General features: G+C 48.9%; 1 protein-coding gene across 1 annotated transcript in view; it reads left to right on the top strand.

The window, feature by feature from the left end:
* The window catches only part of CFAP52 (cilia and flagella associated protein 52), a 32549-nt gene extending 7218 nt beyond the window's left edge, over window positions 1-25331 (top strand). The window contains exons 2-14 of the mRNA XM_075347948.1: window positions 1094-1293; window positions 1562-1698; window positions 1810-1938; window positions 4470-4569; window positions 4847-4963; window positions 5050-5147; window positions 5274-5444; window positions 5541-5689; window positions 9542-9687; window positions 9770-9921; window positions 21406-21508; window positions 23460-23571; window positions 24994-25331. Coding sequence (XP_075204063.1) covers window positions 1094-1293; window positions 1562-1698; window positions 1810-1938; window positions 4470-4569; window positions 4847-4963; window positions 5050-5147; window positions 5274-5444; window positions 5541-5689; window positions 9542-9687; window positions 9770-9921; window positions 21406-21508; window positions 23460-23571; window positions 24994-25169 — 1790 coding nt within the window. The 3' untranslated portion in view covers window positions 25170-25331. The remainder of the gene's footprint in view (window positions 1-1093; window positions 1294-1561; window positions 1699-1809; window positions 1939-4469; window positions 4570-4846; window positions 4964-5049; window positions 5148-5273; window positions 5445-5540; window positions 5690-9541; window positions 9688-9769; window positions 9922-21405; window positions 21509-23459; window positions 23572-24993) is intronic.
* The last annotated feature ends 401 nt before the right edge of the window (window positions 25332-25732 follow it).

Raw genomic sequence — 25732 nt, forward strand, 5'->3', positions numbered from 1 at the left:
CCCACAAGACCTGCGGTATACCGGGAACACCTCACAAGACCTGCCATATACCGGATACACCCCACAAGACCTGCCGTATACTGGATACACCCCACAAGACCTGCGGTATACCGGGAACACCCCACAAGACCTGCCATATACCGGATACACCCCACAAGACCTGCGGTATACCGGGAACACCCCACAAGACCTGCCATATACCGGGAACACCCCACAAGACCTGCCATATACCGGGAACACCCCGCAAGACCTGCGGTATACCGGGAACACCCCACAAGACCTGCCATATACCGGGAACACCCCACAAGACCTGCCATATACCGGGAACACCCCACAAGACTTGCCATATACCGGGAACACCCCACAAGACCTGCCGTATACCGGGAACACCCCACAAGACCTGCCATATACCGGGAACACCCCACAAGACCTGCCGTATACCGGGAACACCCCACAAGACCTGCCGTATACAGGGAACACCCCACAAGATCTGCCGTATACAGGGAACACCCCACAAGACCTGCCATATACTGGGAACACCCCACAAGACCTGCCATATACCGGGAACACCCCACAAGACCTGCCATATACCGGGAACACCCCACAAGACCTGCCATATACCGGGAACACCCCACAAGACCTGCCGTATACAAGAAAAACACCCCACAAGACCTGCCGTATACAGGGAACACCCCACAAGACCTGCCGTATACAGGGAACACCCCACAAGACCTGCCGTATACAGGAAACACCCCACAAGACCTGCCGTATACAGGGAACACCCCACAAGACCTGCCGTATACAGGGAACACCCCACAAGACCTGCCGTATACCGGGAACACCCCACAAGACCTGCCGTATACCGGGAACACCCCACAAGACCTGCTGTTTTGGCGATGCTCTGACCTCCTTGACGTCACGATGTGGCTCTTGTAGTCGCTCGGTTCCTTTCATTTGCCCGGTTTTCCTTCTATCCTCTCACTCACGGCCTCATAGATCCTCGCTGCCCGGCACCAGTCAGTGATAGTTTCGTTACCCCTGGTGAATATGACACTTGAGGAGTCTGGTGCCACCTAGTTCCCTTCTCTTTCAGGGCACGTGCCCTCTGGGCTCATCAGCCACCCGGACAGAGACCACCTCATTTACCCGTTGGGGTGCACGGTCATCATCCAGAGCCTGAATAAACATAAACAGCACTTCCTCCACGGTCACACCAACAACGTGTCCTGCGTGGCCGTCTCCAAGTCCGGCAAATACCTGGCGTCAGGACAAGTCACCTACATGGGATTCAAGGTGAGAAATGCTGAAGTCTCTATGACCTAACTGTACTGAGTCTATAATACAGCCTGGATTGTGCTCCAGAGCTGCATTCACAATTCTGCTAACTGGAAACAGTAAACTTGTCCCTGTAACAGCTTACATGAGCTCTTATATCTTACCTACACTTCCAGTATTGCAAATTATAAAGTGCCTGAACACGGAAGAGGTGCTGAGAGATTTCAGCTCTGCAGCCTACAGAATTATGAATGCAGCTCTAGAATTTTAACATGTTTCTTTATAGGCGGATATTTTTCTTTGGGACTATGCTAAGAGAGAGGCCTGTGGGAAGCTCAGTCTACACAAAGTCAAGGTGGAAGCTCTGGCCTTCTCACCGAACGACCAATACCTGGTGTCTCTGGGAGGGCAGGACGACGGCAGGTAATGAAGCCAACGATGACGATGATGGGGTCTGCGGCCACTGTCTCGTGCTGCTGTCCCTGATCTTCCTCTAGATTCTCATCTTTCCACCTGTGGTTTTCGGTATTATAGTGTCGTCCTGTGGAACGTGGCAACCAGAGAAGCCATATGTGGCAGCCCGGCCTCTTCCCTCAGCGCCGGACATGCCCTGACTGTAACCTTCATCCACAACAGCGATGACATGTTCATAACGGGAGGAAAGTAAGTCCTGCATAGTACAGGATAAGTAATGTAAGTACACAGTGATTGCACCAGCAGAATAGTGAGTGCAGCTCTGGAGTATAATACAGGATGTAACTCAGGATCAGTACAGGACAAGTAATGTAATGTATGTACACAGTGACTGCACCAGCAGAATAGTGAGTGCAGCTCTGGAGTATAATACAGGAGGTAACTCAGGATCAGTACAGGATAAGTAACGTAATGTATGTACACAGTGACTGCACCAGCAGATTAGTGAGTGCAGCTGTGGAGTATAATACAGGAGGTAACTCAGGATCAGTACAGGATAAGTAACGTAATGTATGTACACAGTGACTGCACCAGCAGATTAGTGAGTGCAGCTGTGGAGTATAATACAGGCTGTAACTCAGGATCAGTACAGGATAAGTAATGTAATGTATGTACACAGTGACTGCACCAGCAGAATAGTGAGTGCAGCTCTAGAGTATAATACAGGATAAGTAATGTAATGTATATACACAGTGACTCCACCAGCAGAATAGTGAGTGCAGCTCTGGAGTATAATACAGGCTGTAACTCAGGATCAGTACAGGATAAGTAATGTAATGTATGTACACAGTGACTGCACCAGCAGATTAGTGAGTGCAGCTGTGGAGTATAATACAGGCTGTAACTCAGGATCAGTACAGGATAAGTAATGTAATGTATGTACACAGTGACTGCACCAGCAGAATAGTGAGTGCAGCTCTAGAGTATAATACAGGATAAGTAATGTAATGTATATACACAGTGACTCCACCAGCAGAATAGTGAGTGCAGCTCTGGAGTATAATACAGGCTGTAACTCAGGATCAGTACAGGATAAGTAATGTAATGTATGTACACAGTGACTGCACCAGCAGATTAGTGAGTGCAGCTGTGGAGTATAATACAGGCTGTAACTCAGGATCAGTACAGGATAAGTAATGTAATGTATGTACACAGTGACTGCACCAGCAGAATAGTGAGTGCAGCTCTGCAGTATAATACAGGAGGTAACTCAGGATCAGTACAGGATAAGTAATGTAATGTATCATAGTATCATAGTATCATAGTTTTTAAGGTTGAAGGGAGACTCTAAGTCCATCTAGTTCAACCCGTAGCCTAACATGTTGATCCAGAGGAAGGCAAAAAAAAACCCAATGTGGCAAACAAGTTCCAATGGGGAAAAAATTCCTTCCTTCGTCCACATCCGGCAATCAGACTAGTTCCCTGGATCAATACCCTGTCATAAAATCTAATATACATAACTGGTAATATTAAATTTTTCAAGAAAGGCATCCAGGCTCTGCTTAAATGTTAGTAGTGAATCACTCATTACAACATCATGCGGCAGAGAGTTCCATAGTCTCACTGCTCGTACAGTAAAGAATCCTCGTCTGTGATTATGATTAAACCTTCTTTCCTCAAGACGTAGCGGATGCCCCCGTGTTCCAGTCGCAGGCCTAGGTGTAAAAAGATCTTTGGAAAGGTCTCTGTACTGTCCCCTCATATATTTATACATTGTGATTAGATCCCCCCTAAGCCTTCGTTTTTCCAAACTAAATAACCCCAAGTTTAATAACCTGTCTTGGTATTGCAGCCCACCCATTCCTCTAATAATCTTGGTCGCTCGTCTCTGCACCCTCTCCAGTTCAGCTATGTCCTTCTTATATATCGGTGACCAGAATTGTACACAGTATTCTAAGTGCGGTCGCACTAGTGACTTGTACAGAGGTAGAACTATATTTTTTTCATGAACACTTATACCTCTTTTAATACATCCCATTATTTTATTAGCCCTGGCAGCAGCTGCCTGACACTGTCCACTAAAGTGAAGTTTACCATCCACCCATACACCCAAGTCTTTTTCTGTGCCTGTTTTACCCAGTGTTCTACAATTAAGTACATAATCATAAATGTTATTTCCTCTACCCAAGTGCATGACCTTACATTTATCTACATTAAACTTCAATTGCCACTTCTCAGCCCAATCCTCCAATTTACATAAATCTCCCTGTAATATAAAATTATCCTCCTCTGTATTGATTACCCTGCAGAGTTTAGTATCATCTGCAAATATTGAAATTCTACTCCGCATGCCCCCAACAAGGTCATTTATAAATATGTTGAAAAGAAGCGGTCCCAATACTGACCCCTGTGGTACCCCACTATGTATGTACACAGTGACTGCACCAGCAGAATAGTGAGTGCAGCTCTGCAGTATAATACAGGGTGTAACTCAGGATCATTACAGGATAAATAATGTAATGTATGTATACAGTGACTGCACCAGCAGAATAGTGAGTGCAGCTCTGGGGTATAATACAGGATTATATAAGTAATGTATGTAAACAGTCCAAAACCTTAATTTGTACCTATGTAGGACTAATAATTGAAGAAAATAAAGTCTGTAAACCCCTTTGGTTGATATTTGCAGCTATGGATCAGTCACACAATAAATAAACACTTTATACTTTTGCTTTACCTGTCGGAAAGTAATGGCGTCTGACCTCTCCGTCTGTTCACAGCGGGACCCTGCGAGTTTGGGAGTTGGATCTACCGAACAGGAAAATGCGTCCCACCGAATGTCAGCTGGGTCAGCTTAAGCGTGTGGTTACGTGCCTGGCGGTGAGTACCATGCTGGGATAATCCCGACACCCTCCATTTATGCCGCTATTTGCGGGAAGATTACCGATTTGGTACACAGTGATGTGTCCAGATGCCTCGAGTGCTGAATACATAACGCAGCCACGAGGAAGGGGATTTTTTTCTTATGTTTTCATATGTTTTTAACCCCTTACTGGAATATTCTGCATCACATAGAAAATGTGAACCTTTCGGAATCTAGGTGTCCATGTTTCTCCATCATGTTCATTCCTCCTAACCCGCTACGTTGATCCCATAGATGGCAGAAGACGACAGCTGCTTTTACTGCGGGACGTCCACCGGAGATATCCTAAAAGTCAACACGAAGAACAAGCTGCTGAGCAGCTGCGGCCCCCAGAAAGACAGATTTAGCCTGGTGAGATGAGCGTAAGCTCTTGTGGTTAACGATACAAAGTGTTCTGATAATGAATCAGCCTTATGACTTCTCTTCTCCATTATCAGGGAGTGACTGCTCTGGTTCTGATGAAAACCGGAGAGTTTATTATCGGATCTGGAGATGGAAAATTATCCCTCTGCAAAGCGAACTACAAGGCGGTTAAGTAAGTGCCCGTCGTCATCCAAAAGTCCTAATTTAGGGTCATTTTACCTAGAACCTGTAGGTGGCGACATAATACGGTTTTATTTATTTTCTGCATAGAAATCATCTGTACACTTTTCTTTCCCAGGAGTCTGGACCTGCAGGGAGCGGTGAACTCCATTACTCTCAGAGGACAGGGGCACCAGTTTTTCGTCGGGACCGGACAAGCCCAGATTTATCGCTTCAACTATCCAGAATTTAAAGAGGAAATTATCTCTACTTGTCACAACGAGGCGATCAACGACATTGCCTTCCCTTTGTACGTAGCTGACTATATCTACCATTATTGTATGGCCACGTACCACTCCTACTGCGGTAGCCTCACATTATACACCCCTTGTACATTTTTTTTCAGCGGCACGTCGGAGCTTTTTGCCACTTGCTCCAAGAATGACATCCGTGTTTGGCACACCGGCAGCCACAAGGAATTGCTGAGGATTACCGTACCCAACGTGACCTGTAATGCCATCCAGTTCATGAGAGATGGCAAGAGCATCATATCAGGTAAGAATAACCCCCTCCTCTGTTTAATATTTCATCAAGGGGTCGCCGTATATGAGGTAATGCTGTAGGCTACGGACAACTGCTGGTTATGCTCCAGTAGCGGCAGAATACGCAACAGCCTTTATTTGCACCACATGCTGAGTCTGCAGTATTGCAGTATAACACCCTGTCACTAGGTGGCCATATTGCAATCCGTCATGTAGTTCACGTTAAAGGGGACTTATATTAACGACCTCATCAATATCACATCGGTGGGTATCTTACACCTGATGTCTCCACCGACCTGCTATTTTCAGCTCCAATGGCGGCCGGAAGTAAACAGTGAACAGATCTGCCCTCTTCCGACTCGGTATGCGGTGTAGTGGCCATTCCTGGTACTGCAGCTCAGCTCTGATGTAGTATACAGATAGCCACGTGCTGGAGGGTGACTCTGCCTTCCAAAAGTGATGACCCACTCTTACATTTAGGCATGTGCACCTCTGTGTATCGCATCCCATAGACTGTGGTGTCAGTGCTGTGAGATACGTCCAGAACCCCACAGATCCATACACTAAGTAGTGGTCATTTGAAGGTACTGCAGCCAGCTCCTATTGAAGTGAATGTGACCTGAGCTGTAGTACTGAGAGCGACCACTACTCATATTGGTCCGGCTCCGTACGTATGGCGCTGCATCTAGCTGATCGGCGTGGGTGCCTGTCCTTTAGGATTATACAAATAGCCTTACATTTCTCATACAATTGGCCCGCTGAGGGTTCATATGGGCAAGTTGTGTAGCAAAGCTTCTCAATAAAGTAAATAAGGGTCCGTGTTACACAGCTTGCGCGCCAGACTACCACGTGTGGCATACTATGGGGTATGTGTTTGCTACAACTGCACTTACTATAGCGAAGTCTCCCCAGGGCGAGGAAACAGAAAGGATTCACCTGATCTAACCACCATATGGATATACAGTACAGACCAAAAGTTTGGACACACCTTCTCATCTCTAGAACAACTGTTAAGAGGAGACTTTGTGCAGCAGGCCTTCATGGTAAAATAGCTGCTAGGAAACCAGGTAACAAGCAGAAGAGACTTGTTTGGGCTAAAGAACACAATGAATGGACATTAGACCAGTGGAAATCTGTGCTTTGGTCTGATGAGTCCAAATTTCAGATCTTTGGATCCAACCACCGTGTCTTTGTAGAAAAGGTGAACGGATGGACTCTAAATGCCTGGTTCCCACCGTGAAGCATGGAGGAGGAGGTGTGATGGTGTGGGGGTGCTTTGCTGGTGACACTGTTGGGGATTTATTCAAAATTGAAGGCATACAGAACCAGCATGCCTACCACAGCATCTTGCAGCTGTGTGCTATTCCATCCGGTTTGCGTTTAGTTGGACCATCATTTATTTTTCAACAGGACAATGACCCCAAACACACCTCCAGGCTGTGTAAGTGCTATTTGACTAAGAAGGAGAGTGATGTGGTGCTACGCCAGATGACCTGGCCTCCACAGTCACCAGACCTGAACCCAATCGAGATGGTTTGGGGTGAGCTGGACCACAGAGTGAAGGCAAAAGGGCCAACAAGTGCTAAGCATCTCTGGGAACTCCTTCAAGACTGTTGGAAAACCATTTCTGGTGACTACCTCTTGAAGCTCATCAAGAGAATGCCAAGAGTGTGCAAAGCAGTAATTTCTTATCCTTTTGCATGTTTGTCACACTTTGATGTTTCAGATTACCAAACAAATGTAAATATTACGCAAAAATGACACAAGTAAACACAAAATGCAGTTTATAAAATGAAGGTCTTTATTATTAAGGGAAAAAGAGATCCAAACCTAGAGCTCTGTGTGAAAAAGTGATTGCCCCCTAAACCTAAGAACTGGTTGGGCCACCCTTAGCAGCAACCACTGCAATCAAGCGTTTGCAATAACTGGCAATGAGTCTTTTACAACGTTCTTGAGGTATTTTGGCCTCTCAGCTTTGCAGAATTGTTGTCATTCAGCCACATTGGAGGGATTCTGAGCATGATCCGCCTTTTTAAGGTCAGACCACAGCGTCTGAATCGGATGAAGGTCAGGACTTTAACTAGGCCACTCCAAAGTCTTAATTTTGTTTTTCTTAAGTCATTCAGAGGTGGACTTGCTGATTTGTTTAGGATCATTGCCCTGATGCATAACCCAAGTGCTCTTCAGCTTGAGGTCACGAACTGATGGCCGGACATTCTCCTTCAGGATTTTTTGGTAGACAGCAGAATTCATGGTTCTATTTACCACAGTATAAGACTTCCAGGTCCTGAAGCAGCAAAACAGCCCTAGACCATCTCACTACCAGCACCATATTTTACTGGTGGTATGATGTTCCTTTTCTGATATGCTGGGTTACCTCTACGCTAGATGCAATGGGACATACACTTTCCAAAAAGATCAACTTCTGTCTCATCAGTCCACAGAGTATTCTCCCAAAGGTCTTAGGGATGATCAAGATGTTTTCTAGCAAAACCGAGACGAGCCTTTATGTTATTTTTCTCAGCAGTGGTTTTTGTCTTGTAACTCTGCCATGCTGGCCAATTTTGCCCAGTCTCTTTCTTATGGTGGAGTCATGAACACTGACCTTAACTGAAGCAAGTGAGGCCTACAGTTCTTTGGATATTGTTGTGGAGTCTTTAGTGACCTTTTTGATAAGTCATCACTACACTCTTGGGGTAATTTTGGTTGGCCGGCCACTCCTGGGAAGGTTCACCACTGTTCCATGTTTTCGCCATTTGTGGATAATGGTTCTTACTGTCATTCGCTGGAGTCTAAAAGCTTTAGAAACAACTTTATAACCTTTTCCAGACTGATAGATCTCAACTACTTTGTTTCTCATTTGTTCCTGAATTTCTTTGAATCTCAGCTGTCATGCAGTGTGAGGGGATGACAAGGGACCAGGGGTCGTAGACTGGCTCTCAGGCTATGGAGCCCTAGCTGTTCCTAATCTCAGAGATACCTCTAATGGTAAAAATGTCTGGGCCGCCTTCCTTGCCCTGCTCCCGATCAGCCCTGGTCTAATGCACCCTTTCCCTCACCCCAAGGGAGGACAGGGACAGGAGTGGTTGAACTTACAGATAAAGACAAATAGGGTAACCAAAACCTCTATCAGACAGCTAGCACACACAGAGATATACGACAATATGTGATAAGGTTCAAATAAAAAGCAGGGAGGAAATTACCAGATAACGAGAGAATTTCCATAGCCCATAAAGCAGCACACAACAGGAACACAACAGCACACGGACTGATTTAGCAAAAGCTATGGTCAGCATGGGATGACAGGCTCCACCATCTTAAAATGACGGGGAGTAATTTAGATAGGTCTCCCACAACATGTGATCCAAGAGGTGACCAGCAGAGATTAACTCCTGCAAGGCCGATCACTAATGAGCACACAGCTGGTCGACACCCGAGCCTGTCTGTGCAACTCAGAAGCACCAGGGAAGGCATAGTGTGGAGTGTCAGATTCTGCAGTGTGAACAGCATCAGAGGCCGCCATGACACTCGGAAAGTTTAGAGCCAAACACAGTGTGACAGTAGCATGATGTCTAGGTTTGAGGATCTTTTGGTCTACTTCACTTTGTCAGGCAGGTCTTTTTTAAGTGATTTCTTGATTGAGAACAGGTGTGGCAGTAATCAGGCCTGGGTGTGGTTAGGGAAATAGAACTCATCTTTTCAAAGATGTCATAAAGCACAGGTTTTTATGTTTTTGGGGGTGGAAAACTCAATTTAAAGAGCCGAAAAGTTGTGCATCCATGGCTGAATAAAGACCAGATTGTTTTTTTTTCCTATTTCATGTATGTATTTATACATGTCAGATTAACTCTTCTCGTCTCCTCAGCCTGGAATGACGGCAAGATTAGGGCATTCACCCCCGAAAGCGGCCGACTAATGTACCAGATTGAGAACGCACACAGCGCGGGAGTCACAGCCATCGCCACCACCAGCAACTGCAAGAGGATTGTGAGCGGAGGAGGCGACGGCAGGGTTTGTAGACACCATTACTGACGTAATCATACTCTGCTGAAAAGCAGGAAGAGCAGATACTGACGCAAGACTCTCTGTGTAGGTGCGAGTGTGGGAGATCGGGAAGGAAAACCAGCGTCTTGTGGAGTCCATGAAGGAGCACAAATCAGCAGTGACCTGCATCAAACTGAAGAGCAACAACCGCGAGTGCGTCACCGCCAGCTCCGACGGGGCCTGCATCATATGGGACATCGAGTCAGTGTCTTATACATAATGATCAATAAGTAGAAGCTCTTACCTTGTACTGATTCTGGAGGAGGTGCATTCACAAGTCTGTCCCTTCACAGCTGAAATTTCCCAGTATCTCAGCATGATTACATTCATTAATCTGCATTGTAGGAAGTGTTAAATTAATGGGATATTCCAGCTCTTAAGGCCTAAGCTACACTGCGAGAAAATCGGTGCGAGTGGATTAATGATGATCACTCCATTATCTTCATCAGTGCCATAGACAATGAGTATAGTGGCAGGGCGCATGCGGGAGCGGCTGCTCCATTCCTGGCTGCGGTCTTGCAACCAAGGTACAACGGGGGACATAAGTTTCCCATTGTGGGACCCACACAAATCCAACAGTTATCACCTATCCAGTGGAGATTTCTTCATTTTTGGAAATGTCATCACTTTGAACCCTTTGTAGGGTAGATATGCCCGCTCCGTATAGCAGTTTAACCTGTTAGATGCCACTGTTAATAATGAAAGCGGCATTTTTGAGGTTAAAAATAGTGTCCCTTTTTATCACCAATTTCCCCCTCCCGCCCTCAGCGATGAGATTGCTGGCTGCCTATGGCACAGCTATGGCGGCCTGGGGCTACTGAATGCCCCGGTGTCTGCCATGTTTGTGTATTTATCCACCCTGTATAAGGCTATGTGCGCACTTACCGGATTTTCCCGTGGAGTTTTTGCGGTTTTGCTGCATGTTTCGCTGCAGAAAATGTTCATAACATCTCTGCAGTGAATCACCAGCAAAACCTATGGGCAAAAAAAATCCTGTGCGCACTAGGCGGAATTTGACAGCTGCATGTTTTGCTGCGGGATTCCCGCAGCATAAACAAGTGCATGTCAATTCTTTTCCGCACGTCGCTGCGGGATTTCACTCCATTGACTCCAATGTTAATCGTGAAATCCCACAGGGAATAACGCAGGCAGCAAATTCTGTGCGGTTCACTGCATTTTCCTGCGTTATTCCCTGCGGTATTTCGCGGTTTTACCTCCGGTAATGTACATTGCTTGTCTGCGGTTTTGCAAGGAAGTGATGTCATTACAGGAAGAGGAAGCGGAGTAGAGAGTAAACACACACAGATCACACACACACAGACATAGAACACAGACACATAGAACACACATAGAAATCAAACGGACATATAGAAAACAAAGAACGTGGGCTCCGCTGCATATTTACCATCCAGCCGAGGTAAGCACACAGCGGCGGCCCGGTATTCTCAGGCTGGGGAGGGAGAGGGGCAGGGTTAATGTCCCCCGCCTCACTCCCACCTCCACAGCCGAGAATATCAGCCGCAGCTGCCCCGACACTGTCGCATGCATTATGCGGTAGCACCGGCGTGTCCCCGGCTCTTCCTGCAGCCGTGTAGCAGTGGCAGCAGGGTAATACAAGGGGTTAATGGTGGCGGATCGCCACCATTAACTCCAGGCTTGATCATGGCAGCGTCTATGTGACAGCTGACATGATCAACCTGTAAGTAAAGTGAATAAACACACACAGAAAAATACTTTATTTTAAATAAAACAAACAAGCCTCGTTCACCCTTTTATTAACCCCTCCCGAAACAAAGCTCCGGCGTAATCCACAGGTCCTGCGCTGCTTACATCCAGCCGCGACTGTCACAGCACTGAATGAATGCAGCAGACAGCAGAGGTAATTACCGGTCATTTCCCACGGCCGGTAATGTGAACTCACTGCCGACCGTGGGAAATGCAGCGATCTGTCCTCTATCTATCTATCTATCTATCTATCTATCTATCCCTCTATCTATCCCTCTATCTATCCCTCTATCTATCTCTCTATCTATCCCTCTATCCCTCTATCTATCTCTCTATCCCTCTATCTATCCCTCTATCTATCTCTCTATCTATCTATCTGTCTGTTCCTCTATCTATCCCTCTATCTATTCTTCTGTCTCTTTATCTATCTATCTATCTCAGAGTGAAATGACTTTTTTTTTTTTCAATGTGCTTTATTGCATTGAATGCAATAAAGCACATCCCAACCTGCACGCGGCAAAACCGCGGCAATACCGCGGTAAAACCGCAGCAAACCGCGGCAAACCGCATGCGGTTTTCGGGTGCGGTTTGCCGCGTTTTTTTTACCGCGGGTGCGGTAATCTTTGAATACCTGCGGAATTTTCTTGAGAAAATTCCATTTTCCAGTGCGCACATAGCCTAATTAGGCAATAAGGTAAAATAAAATACTATTGCAGGGCATTATATAAGCAATCACAGGTTCAAGTTCCCTACAGGGACTAATAAAAAATATCTAAAAAATATTATACAATATATATATATATATATATATATATATATATATATATATATATATATATATATATATATATTATACTAGAAGGTGGCCCGATTCTAACGCATCAGGTATTCTAGAATTTATTGTGTAGTTAATGTATGATATTTGACTAATAATGGAAGGAAGACACAATATATTTTTTGTCAAAGATACATTTTATTATTTAAAAATTGTGAATGTTTAACATGAAGATGTAAATACCCATTCGGGTATAGTCTCCATCCTTGTATGGTCCCCATTCTGGTATGTAGGTTGATGCTGGTGTGTGGCCCCATCCTGGTATGTGACCCCATCGTGGTATAGGCAGGATCCTTGTGTATGCAGCATCCTGGTCTGTGTCCCATCCTGGTATAATCTCCATCCTTGTATAACCCCCATCCTGGTATGTGCGTGTCTGTGTAGGGCGGTGCTTGTGTTGCACGGTGTGTGTGTGTGTGTGTATGGCGTTGTGTGAGTGTTGCAGTGCGTATGTGGGGCGATGTGTGTGTGTTGTGGGTTTGTGTGTTCTGTGCGGGGTGTGTGTATTTGTCTGTGTGCCGCGGTGTGTGAGTGGGGGCGTGTGATTGTAGGGTGATGTGTGTGTGCAGGGGTGTTTGTGTGCGGCTATGATTGTGTGCGGCTGTGTTTGTGTGCGCCCGTGTGTGGGTGGTTGTGTGTGTGTGTGTGTGTGGAGCGCGTTTGATATGAGCGGGGTTGTTGTGTGTGTGTGTGTGTGTGAATGGGGGTTTGTGTGTACCAGTGTGTGTGTGTGTGTTTGTGTTGGGCTGTGTGGGAGTCGTGGTGTGTGTGTGTGTGTGAGTGTGTGTGTGTGTGTGTGTGTGTGTGTGGCTTCATTTCCTGCTGGCCATGAACAGTAATGATTGGCTCATGAGCACTCCGGGACGCAGCTCTCCCACTAACCACCAATCTTCAGTGTAGGAGGAGAAAAAGGGGTTAAACCCGCGCAATCCGCCAAATAAGATGTAGAGATGTTGATAGTTTAATCACTCTTTTATTCCATAGGTCTACGCGTTTCAAGGTGCAGGGACCTCTTCCTCAGGACCAGAAAATCAACATCAATCAAGAGGTCCCTGCACCTTGAAACGCGTAGACCTATGGAATAAAAGAGTGATTAAACTATCAACCTCTCTACATCTTATTTGGCGGATTGCGCGGGTTTAACCCCTTTTTCTCCTCCTACACTGAAGACTTCTGCACGTGGGGCCGCGGCAGCCGCCATTATCCTATGCTATCTACGGTGGTTGTGACCCTTCACAACCATTTTTGGTGAGTGTATTTATCTATATACTAACCTTTACTTATCTGGTAAAACCCTATCAGCGCTTCTGTTTTTTAGCACTAACCACCAATGAATGCAGGGGAAACACATGGCTACTTAAATATTAACAGTGCAGTGAATGTTAAGTAGCCACTCATGAATAGTAATGAGCGGCTAATGAATAGTAATGTAATAGTAATTCACAGCAGTGTTAATATTTAAGTAGCCATGTGCTTGCCCTGCATTTATCGTTGGTTAGTGGGAGAGTTGCGTTCCGGAGTGCTGGGTTCCTAGTGCGCCGCAGCTGCGTCTCCTCCTGTCCCCGTCCCTCTATGTGTCTCTGTGGCATGGGGAAGCCCTGCGATGCCACAGCTGCGTCTCCTCCGGTCCGTGTCCCTCTATGTGTCTCTGTGGCGCGGGGAAGACTTGCGATGCCGCAGCTGCGTCTCCTCCTGTCCCCGTAACTCTATGTGTCTCTGTGGCGTGGGGAAGCCCTGCGATGCCACAGCTGCGTCTCCTCCGGTCCCTGTCCCTCTATGTGTCTCTGTGGCGTGGGGAAGGCTTGCGATGCCGCAGCTGCGTCTCCTCCGGTCCCTGTCTATCCTTTGTGTCTCTGTGGCGCGGGGAAGCCCTGCGATGCCGCAGCTGCGTATCCTCCAGTCCCCGTCCCTCTGTGTCTGTGTAGTGTAGTTGGGTCACTGAGCTGTGCTTTGGGGCCTCCTGCCGGTAGGGGCTTAGGGTGCTTTCACACTTGCGTTCAGCGCAATCCGCCGCTATGGAGAATAGCGCAGTCCGTTAATGCACTGCGCTATTCTCCATAGACTTCTATTGACGACGCACCGTAACGCAAGTGTCTGCGTTGCATCCGCTGGACGCTGAGTCGTTATTTTTACGCAGCGTCGGACGGAGGGAATGCTGCATGTAGCGTTTTTTGGGTCGTTAAAATAACGCACCTTGACCGTTTCCGTTAGAATACACCAAGGTGTCTAATGATTGTCTATGGGGGCAGATTCCGCTGCAATGAACTAAGCGGCGGAATCCGCTGACGGATTCCATCACGTTCTACTGCGCATGCTCACTCTTGATCTCTCTCCCCCCTCTCCCATACTCACCGTTCACGGGCACGCGGCGCTGCACGGCTGTCACACTGCTCTGGCAGCTTCTCCTGCTTTTGAAAATGCCGGCCGCTCATAATTCCATCTATTCCATATTCCTTGCTTCCCCCGCCCACCGGCAACTATGATTGGTTGCAGTCAGACACGCCCCCACGCTGAGTGACAGCTGTCTCACTGCAACCAATCACAGCCGGCCAAGATAAAGCCACACGGCTGAAGGCTGGTATTCTCAGGATGGGGAGCCGCACATTATGGGGAGCCCCCAGCCTAAAAATTTCAGCCAGCAGCCGCCCGGAATTGCCGCATCCATTAGATGCGACAGTCCCGGAACTTTACCCGGCTCATCCCAAATTGCCCTGGTGCTGGCGCATTCGGGGTAACAAGGAGTTACTGGCAGCCCATAGCTGCCACTAAGTCTTAGGTTAATCATGGCAGGCGTCTCCCCGAGATACCTTCCATGATTAACCTGTAAGTTAAAGAAAATAAACACATACACCCGAAAAAATCCTTTATTTGGAATAAAAGACAAAAAAACCCACTCTTTCACCACTTTATTAAACCCCCAAATACCCCTCCAGGTCCGACGTATTTCACAGAGGTCCCAAGACGCTTTCCGCTCTGCTACATGAAGCTGACAGGAGCGGCAGTAGAACACCGCCGCTCTCTGTCAGCTCCACGCAGCAACTGAACTGAGTTGCACTGTCAGCGGGGACGTCACTGAGGTAATGCCTGCATGTGCGCGGTGATGATGGGTGCGTTAGTGCCGAGGTGTGTGCGGTGATCGAGGCGGTAGTGCCTGCGTGTGTGCGGTGATGAAGAGTGCGGTAGTGCAGGGGTGTGTGCGGTGAAGATGATGGGAGCGGTAGTGCCGGATTGTGTGCGGTGATGATGAGTGCGGTAGTGCAGGGGTGTGTGCGGTGAAGATGATGTGAGCGGTAGTGTCGGGTTGTGTGCAGTGATGATGGGTGCAGTAGTGCCACGGTGTGTGCGGTGATGAGTGCGGTAGTGCAGGGATGTGTGCAGTGATGATGATGGGAGCGGTCGTGGTGGGTTGTTTGCAGTGAGGATAGGGGTGGTAAGTGTGAAACCGCCCTACCTGTGCTCCGTCACGTCGGGTGTAGGGAGGCTCCATGGCGGTGTCCCTTGTACCTGTCCGCCGGCTGCGTCATGGCGTTGTCAGGGTTTTGGCGAGTGGGCGTGTCCTAATTGAGCGGTCGTCGCTCCTGATTGGGTGTGGGTAGAGAAAGGTGTGGTGTGTGAGTGGTGTGATGCAGGGCCGCTGCTGATTGGGTGAGGGGAGAGTGAGGGGTAGGTGTGTGTGTGGGGGTTTGGCCTGTTGGAGCTGTGTGGGCGTGGTTTAGGCGATTTCAGCGTATGACGTCATTTCTTGGACAGACAGACAGAGAGACAGAATAGGGCAATTATATATATAGATACACACTAATACAAAATATATTAGAAATAAAGATATAGCTATATATATATATATATATATATATATATATACACACACAGGGTGGTCCAATAGTAGGTGGACAGTAGAACACCACCGCTCTCTGTCAGCTCCACGCAGCAACTGAACTGAGTTGCACTGTCAGCGGGGACGTCACTGAGGTAATGCCTGCATGTGCGCGGTGATGATGGGTGCGTTAGTGCCGAGGTGTGTGCGGTGATCGAGGCGGTAGTGCCCGCGTGTGTGCGGTGATGAAGAGTGCGGTAGTGCAGGGGTGTGTGCTGTGAAGATGATGGGAGTGGTAGTGCCGGATTGTGTGCGGTGAAGATGATGTGAGCGGTAGTGCCGGGTTGTGTGCAGTGATGATGGGTGCAGTAGTGCCACGGTGTGTGCGGTGATGAGTGCGGTAGTGCAGGGGTGTGTGCAGTGATGATGATGGGAGCGGTCGTGGTGGGTTGTGTGCAGTGAGGATAGGGGTGGTAAGTGTGAAACCGCCCTACCTGTGCTCCGTCACGTCGGATGTAGGGAGCTTCCATGGCGGTGTCCCTTGTACCTGTCTGCCGGCTGCGTCATGGCGTTGTCAGGGTTTTGGCGAGTGGGCGTGTCCTAATTGAGCGGGTCGTCGCTCCTGATTGGGTGTGGGTAGAGAAAGGTGTGGTGTGTGAGTGGTGTGATGCAGGGCCGCTGCTGATTGGGTGAGGGGAGAGTGAGGGGTAGGTGTGTGTGTGGGGGTTCGGCCTGTTGGAGCTGTGTGGGCGTGGTTTAGGCGGTTTCAGCGTATGACGTCATTTCTTGGACAGACAGACAGAGAGACAGAATAGGGCAATTATATATATATAGATACACACTAATACAAAATATATTAGAAATAAAGATATATATATATATATATATATATATATATATATATATATATATATATATATATATATATATATATATATACACACACACACGGGGTGGTCCAATAGTAGGTGGACAGTATGTGTACTAGGGTTATCAAACATGATGTAAAGTGAAACTGACTCAGTTGCCCTTAGCAACCAATCAGATTCCACTTTTCATTCTTCACAGACACTTTGGAAAATGAAAGATGGAATCTGATTGGTTGCTAAGGGCAACTGAGTCAGTTTCACTTTCACCATGTTTGGTAACCCTATCACACATACTGTCCACCTATTATTGGACCACCCTGTATATAAAATGTATTTTTCCTACTAGTGTATGTGTATATACAAATTATATATATATATATATATATATATATATATATACACACACACTATCTATATATATAATTGCCTTATTCTGTCTGTCTGTCTGTCTGTCTTGCTCCAAAATTGTGTCCTTACGGTGACACAAAGCTGATTGGCCGCTGGGCTCGCCATGGCCCCGCCCCCCCCGCACGGATTGGCCGCTCGCCCAGGCTGCGCCCCCACACGGATTGGCCGGCCGCTCGCCCAGGCTCCGCCCCCCCACAGATTGGCCTCTCGCCCCGGCACCCTGCAGGCATTGGCAACTCGGCCACGCCCCGCCCCCCTTACGCAATGCACACTAGCTCTGGCCCCGCCCCCCCCCACGCATTCCCCGAACCGACACGGTCACGGAGCCACGACTACCAGGTGAGTACTGTACCCCTGGGAGCCCACATCAGCGTACGCCGCCAAACCAGCCGACACATACCCTCGCATTGCTGGGGCTGGACGGCGTATGCTGGTGTGGGCTCCCGTGCGAGCGGGGGACGAGATACGCTGGTAACCATGGTAGCATAGTTACCAGCGCATCAAGGTCCTGCAGCGGCGGAACTTAAGGCCCTGTCACACACAGAGATAAATCTTTGGCAGATCTGTGGTTGCAGTGAAATCATGGACATATTGTTCCATTTGTACACAGCCACAAACCTGGCACTGATTTCCACAATTTCACTGCGACCACAGATCTGTCGCAGATTTATCTCTGTGTGTGACAGGGCCTATACACACACGCACACATCAGATCACACTCACTCTCACACACACATCACATCGCATCCACATACTCACAACATCCTGGGATATCGCTTGCTTCTCAACGGCGATACTGTGCTGTGAGCTTCCAGGACCTGCCGGAGGATCACATGGCCAGAAGCATGTGGTATCTCCGGATGTTGTGAGTATAAGCGCGTATGTGCAATATCGTCAATGTGTGTGTGTGTGAGTGTATGCGATCGTGTGTGTGTGAGTGTATGCGATCGGGTGTGTGTGAGTGTATGCGATCGGGTGTGTGTGAGTGTATGCGATCGGGTGTGTGTGGGTGTGTGAGTGTATGCGATCGGATCTGTGAGTGTCGGCAGAGGAGCACGGCGTGCTGGAGGAGGCTGGGAGGAGAGAGGCTGATCCTGGGGAAGCTGGGATGGGGAGGCTGAGAGAAGAGAGGCTGATGCTGGGGGAGGCTGAGGCTGGGGTAGGCTGGGAGGAGAGAGGCTGATGCTGGGGACCGAAAAGGCTGATGCTGGGAGGAGAGAGGCTGATGCTGGGGGAGGCTGAGGCTGGGGTAGGCTGGGAGGAGAGAGGCTGATGCTGGGAGGAGAGAGGCTGATGCTGGGAGGAGAGAGGCTGATGCTGGGAGGAGAGAGGCTGATGCTGGGGGAGGCTGGGAGGAGAGAGGCTGATGCTGGGAAGAGAGAGGCTGATGCTGGGAGGAGAGAGACTGATGCTGGGAGGAGAGAGGCTGATGCTGGGGGAGGCTGATGCTGGGGGAGGCTGAAGCTGGGGTAGGCTGGTAGGAGAGAGGCTGATGCTGGGGACAGAAAAGGCTGATGCTGGGAGGAGAGAGGCTGATGCTGGGAGGAGAGAGGCTGATGCTGGGGGAGGCTGAGGCTGGGGTAGGGTGGGAGGAGAGAGGCTGATGCTGGGAGGAGAGAGGCTGATGCTGGGAGGAGAGAGGCTGATGCTAGGGACAGAAAAGGCTGATGCTGGGAGGAGAGAGGCTGATGCTGGGGACAGAAAAGGCTGATGCTGGGGGAGGCTGATGCTGGGGGAGGCTGAGGCTGGGGTAGGCTGGGAGGAGAGAGGCTGATGCTGGGGACAGAAAAGGCTGATGCTGGGAGGAGAGAGGCTGATGCTGGGAGGAGAGAGGCTGATGCTGGGGGAGGCTGAGGCTGGGGTAGGCTGGGAGGAGAGAGGCTGATGCTGGGGACAGAAAAGGCTGATGCTGGGAGGAGAGAGGCTGATGCTGGGAGGAGAGAGGCAGATGCTGGGAGGAGAGAGGCTGATGCTGGGGGAGGCTGAGGCTGGGGTAGGCTGGGAGGAGAGAGGCTGATGCTGGGAGGAGAGAGGCTGATGCTGGGAGGAGAGAGGCTGATACTAGGGACAGAAAAGGCTGATGCTGGGAGCAGAGAGGCTGATGCTGGGGACAGAAAAGGCTGATGCTGGGGGAGGCTGATGCTGGGGGAGGCTGAGGCTGGGGTAGGCTGGGAGGAGAGAGGCTGATGCTGGGGACAGAAAAGGCTGATGCTGGGAGGAGAGAGGCTGATGCTGGGAGGAGAGAGGCTGATGCTGGGGGAGGCTGAGGCTGGGGTGGGCTGGGAGGAGAGAGGCTGATGCTGGGAGGAGAGAGGCTGATGCTGGGAGGAGAGAGGCTGATGCTGGGAGGAGAGAGGCTGATGCTGGGGGAGGCTGAGGCTGGGGTAGGCTGGGAGGAGAGAGGCTGATGCTGGGATGAGAGAGGCTGATGCTGGGGACAGAGAGGCTGATGCTGGGGACAGAGAGGCTGATGCTGGGAGGAGAGAGGCTGATGCTGCGGGTAGAGAGGCTGATGCTGGGAGGAGAGAGGCTGATGCTGCGGGCAGAGAGGCTGATGCTGCGGGTAGAGAGGCTGATGCTGGTGCAGCATGGGGGATGGAGCACGATGGGGGGTGCGCAGCATGGGGGATGGAGCACGTTTGGGAGTGCGCAGCATGGCGGATGGAGCACGTTTGGGAGTGCGCAGCATGGCGGATGGAGCACGTTTGGGAGTGCGCAGCATGGGAGATGGAGCACGATGGGGGGCGCGCAGCATGGGAGATGGAGCACGATGGGGAGTGCGCTGCATGGGGGATGGAGCACGATGGGGGGTGCGGAGAATGGCGGATGGAGCACGTTTGGGAGTGCGCAGCATGGCGGATGGAGCACGTTTGGGAGTGCGCAGCATGGGAGGTGGAGCACGATGGGGGGTGCGCAGCATAGGGGATGGAGCACGTTTGGGAGTGCGCAGCATGGCGGATGGAGCACGTTTGGGAGTGCGCAGCATGGGAGATGGAGCACGATGGGGGGCGCGCAGCATGGGAGATGGAGCACGATGGGGAGTGCGCTGCATGGGGGATGGAGCACGATGGGGGGTGCGGAGTATGGCGGATGGAGCACGTTTGGGAGTGCGCAGCATGGTGGATGGAGCACGTTTGGGAGTGCGCAGCATGGTGGATGGAGCACGTTTGGGAGTGCGCAGCATGGGAGATGGAGCACGATGGGGGGTGCGCAGCATAGGGGATGGAGCACGATGGGGAGTGCGCTGCATGGGGGATGGAGCACGATGGGGAGTGCGCTGCATGGGGGATGGAGCACGATGGGAAGTGCACACCTCCCCCCAACACACACACACACACACACGCGCGCGCACTGCACAACACACCACACACACACACTGGGAACCAAACAACTGCCCTACACAGACACCCACACACACAGACAATGCTGCACACACACAACACCCAACACACAAACACTGCGGCACACACAAATATACGTACATACCGCACAACACACACATTGCACAAAACATACCTCCCCCCAAAACACACCACACCCACACAAACCGCGCAACACACACACACACAACGCTACAGACACACAGCGCTCCACAAACAACGCAACACACGCAACACACATACAACACCGCTCTCACCCCCCGCCACACCTAGACAACACCCAGAACATGTACAGCGCCCTACACAAACACTTGGTAACTACACACAACAACATCTATATATATAACAAAAATCATACATGAACTACACAATACGTAAATTCTAGAATACCCGATGCGTAGAATCGGGCCACCTTCTAGTTATATATAAATATATAATAAAAACACTAAAATTCAAACTTTTTTTATATTGTTACATAATTATCCAGATGCTTAAAAAAGAATCAAAGGAGTAAAATCGCTTTTTGGGGTGCAATTGGGGGGGAGGGGGGTGACTTTACCTTTAAGAAAATGTGACACATTACTGGCTAATTAATAAGGTGCATTTTTGGCTTCATCTTCGAACTGACATTTTTTCTTGTTGTTTTTCTTCCAGGCGTTTCATTAGAAAGCAGATGGTCCTATCTAACACGCTGTTCCGCTGTGTCTGCTACCACCCTGAGGAGTTCCAGATCATCACCAGCGGCACCGACAGAAAGGTCCGCGGCATCCTAAACGACATTCACCATTGGTCTTCTGTGTGCTACCACCTGGGGGTGGTCTGCTGTAGATGACCCCTTACCTATTAGTGGATGTCCCACTGCTCAGGTCCTTATCTATGAGGCCTCATTCATACGTCTGTGAAATAGGGTCCGAGTACAGACTGCGAGGCTCGGGCCATCCGCTGGTCTCCTGACCCAAATTTGACATCCTCATAGGCATAAATGAGCCTGTTGAGTTCAGGGGGGATACCCAGTGCCAATCGATACGTCATGCTCCGTACACTCCGGACCCTTTTTCTTGGATGTATGAGTTTGGCCTTAATTTGTGCACTGATTTCAATTGCCTTAGGCGGGCTTTGCACACTACGACATCGCAGGTGCGATGTCGGTGGGGTCAAATTGAAAATGACGCACTTCCGGCATCGCATGCGACATCGTAGTGTGTAAAGGCTCGATGATACGATTAACGAGCGCAAAAGCGTCGTAATCGTATCATCGGTGCAGCGTCGGCGTAATCCATGATTACGCTGACGCGACAGTCCGATGTTGTTCCTCGCTCCTGCGGCAGCACACATCGCTGTGTGTGAAGCCGCAGGAGCGAGGAACATCTCCTACCGGCGTTACTGCGGCTTCCTTAGGATATGCGGAAGGAAGGAGATGGGCGGGATGTTTACATCCCACTCATCTCCGCCCCTCCGCTCCGATTGGCTGCCTGGCGTGTGACGTCGCTATGACGCCGCACGACCCGCCCCCTTAACAAGGAGGCTGGTCGCCGGCCAGAGCGACGGTCGCAGGACAGGTGAGTCCATGTGAAGCTGCCGTAGCGATAATGTTCGCTACGGCAGCTATCACAAGGAAATTGCTGCTGCGACAGGGGCGGGTACTATCGCGCTCGGAATCGCAGCATCGGCCTGCGATGTCGCAGCGTGCAAAGTACCCCTTAGGCTAGGTTCACACTTCCGTTAAATTTTATCAGTCACAATCCGCTGCTCCGGTAAACAACGGAATCCGTTTGGCGGATTCCGTTGTTCCCATAGACTTGTATGAGCGGCGGATTGTGACTGATGATGCTGCGTTGCACCCTCCGCCCGACTGATCAGTCGTGGAATGACTGACCAAGGGGCGGAAGGAACGCAGCCTGTAACGTTTTTTGAGCAGCGCAATTCGTAGGATTTTGCTGCGCATGCTCTCTCTGGCTCTCTGCACACGTAACCAGGATACACATCGGGTTACTAAGCAATGCGCTTTGGTTAGTTACCCGATATTTACACTGGTTATGTGTGCAGGGAGCCAGCGCTAAGCGGTGTACGCTGGTAACCAAGGTAAATATCGGATAACCAAGCAAAAAGTGCTTTGCTTTTAGTTGCCCGATATTTACCCTGGATACGTGTGCAGGGAGGCCGACACTTCCCCACTCGGCTCCGCCCCCTCCCGCACTCCGCATGTGTACACACACAGACACACACACACACACACACTCACCTCTTCCCCAGCCTTGCGGTCCCTGCGGCACTGACGTCCTCAGCGTCACGGCCCCGCTCGGCTCCGCCCCCTCGCGCTCCGCCCCCCACACACAACGGAGTCCGACAATGAATTCTGTTCTTTGTCATCCGTTGTACAACGCATCAGTCACATGCGTCAAGCAACGCTTGTGACTGATGCAAAACAACAGAAATGTGAACCTAGCCTTACTGCAAGATAAATGTAAAGTAGATGCCGTGTCCCGATCATATAATTGCATGGGACCCCACAATCAGCTTATAGTTGGATTGACTATATTGTCCAAAAACAGGCTATTTCTGGCAAGTTTCTGCAGTACCCATAATCACCAGCAGGTGGCACTGCTTTCCAGTCATTAGTTGTATAGACACTATATTCAGGACGATGTAACCACATGGCCGGTCCCCATCAGTCATGATATCGGGCAGATTTCTTTGCTCTCTTGTAGATCGGGTACTGGGAAGTGTTTGACGGATCAGCCATCAGAGGACTGGATGGATCCATGTCAGGCGCAATCAATGGGATGGATATAAGTGACAGCGGAAGTCACTTTGTCACAGGTAACATCATTTCTACCATAAGGTGTAATATTATGAGAAAAATTCTCAAGAAAATGAGCCATTCAGGTGGACACTGTGTCAGTGTGAATGCAGCTGAATCCGTGTCTGCACTACTCAAGAATTAATCAAAACCAGGAGAAATGCGAGTAAATGTGCAAAATACAAAATGTATTATTCATGATCACACACACAACAAAAGACAATATCACAGAATAAAATCTACCAGGAAATATAGGGGGAGTACAAGATGTATGGCAGACCATTAAATGACAGGTGGTAAGAAAATTCCATTAACCCCTCATCAATCCACAAGGTCCTAAATGGGTTGAATATAATACAAGACCCAGGATAAGGGTTGAATAAAGCGGTAGAGAGGGGAGGGAACAAAACTGAAAGGTTCTCATAATAGTCCACAGAAAGGTTTAAAGTGCATGTGCACAAGGCTGGACAGGGTCCCCAATGTAACCATGATTCAAATGCAAGGTTCAAAAAGGTAATAGTAATATAGAAGGATCGTAATTTACCTAAAGTTGCTTTCTCAAGAAGGAAGATCTTCCGCCTTGAGAAATCAACAGTACCTCCGCGAAACGCGCGTTGGTGATGATCCTGCATTCTTCTATGGGTAATTTTTACTGATGTTTGACTGGATTGGGGTTCCCCAGTACTGCACCTGCACTTTAGGTAAATTACGATCCTTCTATATTACTATTACCTTTTACCTCTATATTACTATCATCTATTCTGTGATATTGTCTTTTGTTGTGTGTGATCATGAATAATAAATTTTGTATTTTCCACACTTACTCGCATTTCTCCTGGTTTTGATTCATAAGGTGTAATAGTCAGTCAGTGTATGACCACCAGGTGACAGTGTAGAAGTTGCAATTGTCTCCTTATCTGGGGGCCCTAACCCTCGGGGTCAGCAAGGGGCTCTGCTCTCCATTAGAAGTCTTATATCTATTGTTGTTAAGGAATCATGGCCGATATCTAAAGGGCCAAGAGCCATAAAGTCCTAAAAGTGTAGTGGTGTCATAAATATGTATGATCCTTCCATCAAAGCCATTCTAGAGGTGTCAAACTATTGGTAGATAATTCTTCAACACCCTGATATACTTAGTGGTGTAATTGTTCAATATCTTTGCTTAGTGTGAGTGAATGGGACACATATGTGAAAGGTGAGGTTCTGCGACACCAGGTCCAATCGCAATCATCCTGGATCATAGGGAGGCCTGTGCAAATCCCATAAGACGGCATAGACTGACGCCCGCCTTGATATTTGCAGTCATCAAATATAAAAACGTATGTTCCAATTCACTTACAGCAAGCAGACGTATTGAGGGAAAATTGGAAACATGTGTCTCATGCTCATGAGGCATGTGTCACTCACCATCCCATGACGATCACTTCTTCTATCTGTTCCAGGCGGTGACGACAAGCTGGTGAAAGTCTGGGACTACAACGAGGGCGAAGTCACGCAAGTCGGCATCGGACACAGCGGCAGCATCAGCCGGCTAAAAATCTGCCCCCTGTCCAAGTACATCATCAGCGTCAGCACTGACGGCGCCATTTTACGCTGGAAGTACCCTTACCCAGTGTAGGTAGCCCCCCACTCAACCTCTATTTATGGCTTCCCTGTAATATGGCCGTCGTCTCCACAATCCTGAAGGTATCTGTATGGATCACATATGCGGAAATGATCAGAGCTTTGACCGTGCACCTCACATGTATCTTCTCATGTAATAAATATATCTGCTCCAGGATTCTCGCTGTAAACGTTTATTCACACTTTGCAGTCACGTTGCTCTCTTTGCTATGATTTCCCAAAATTGCAGATGGCGAAACGATATAAAAAAACTGCAGCAAAACCCGCGACATATGAATATACCTTCATCAGCCTAAAGTTTTCTCACTTTTATTATTAGAACCCTCCCTAGGAGGACCTGAACCTGCAGTCATTGATCACATATGCTATATACAGCATTTAAGAGCTGCCATCAGTGATCGGCAGCAGCATTTAAATCACGGGAGGACAATGTATTTGCCCAATGAGCCACATGAGACCGTGACTGGTGTGGAGGCTGAACCAATAGGCTGAAATTCATTCCGTTCAATAATATGAATTATTATTGTATATGAATATTAATTGTATCACTTAATATTG

Source organism: Anomaloglossus baeobatrachus, chromosome 5 (genome assembly GCF_048569485.1).
Source record: "Anomaloglossus baeobatrachus isolate aAnoBae1 chromosome 5, aAnoBae1.hap1, whole genome shotgun sequence".
Classification (NCBI taxonomy): domain Eukaryota; kingdom Metazoa; phylum Chordata; class Amphibia; order Anura; family Aromobatidae; genus Anomaloglossus; species Anomaloglossus baeobatrachus.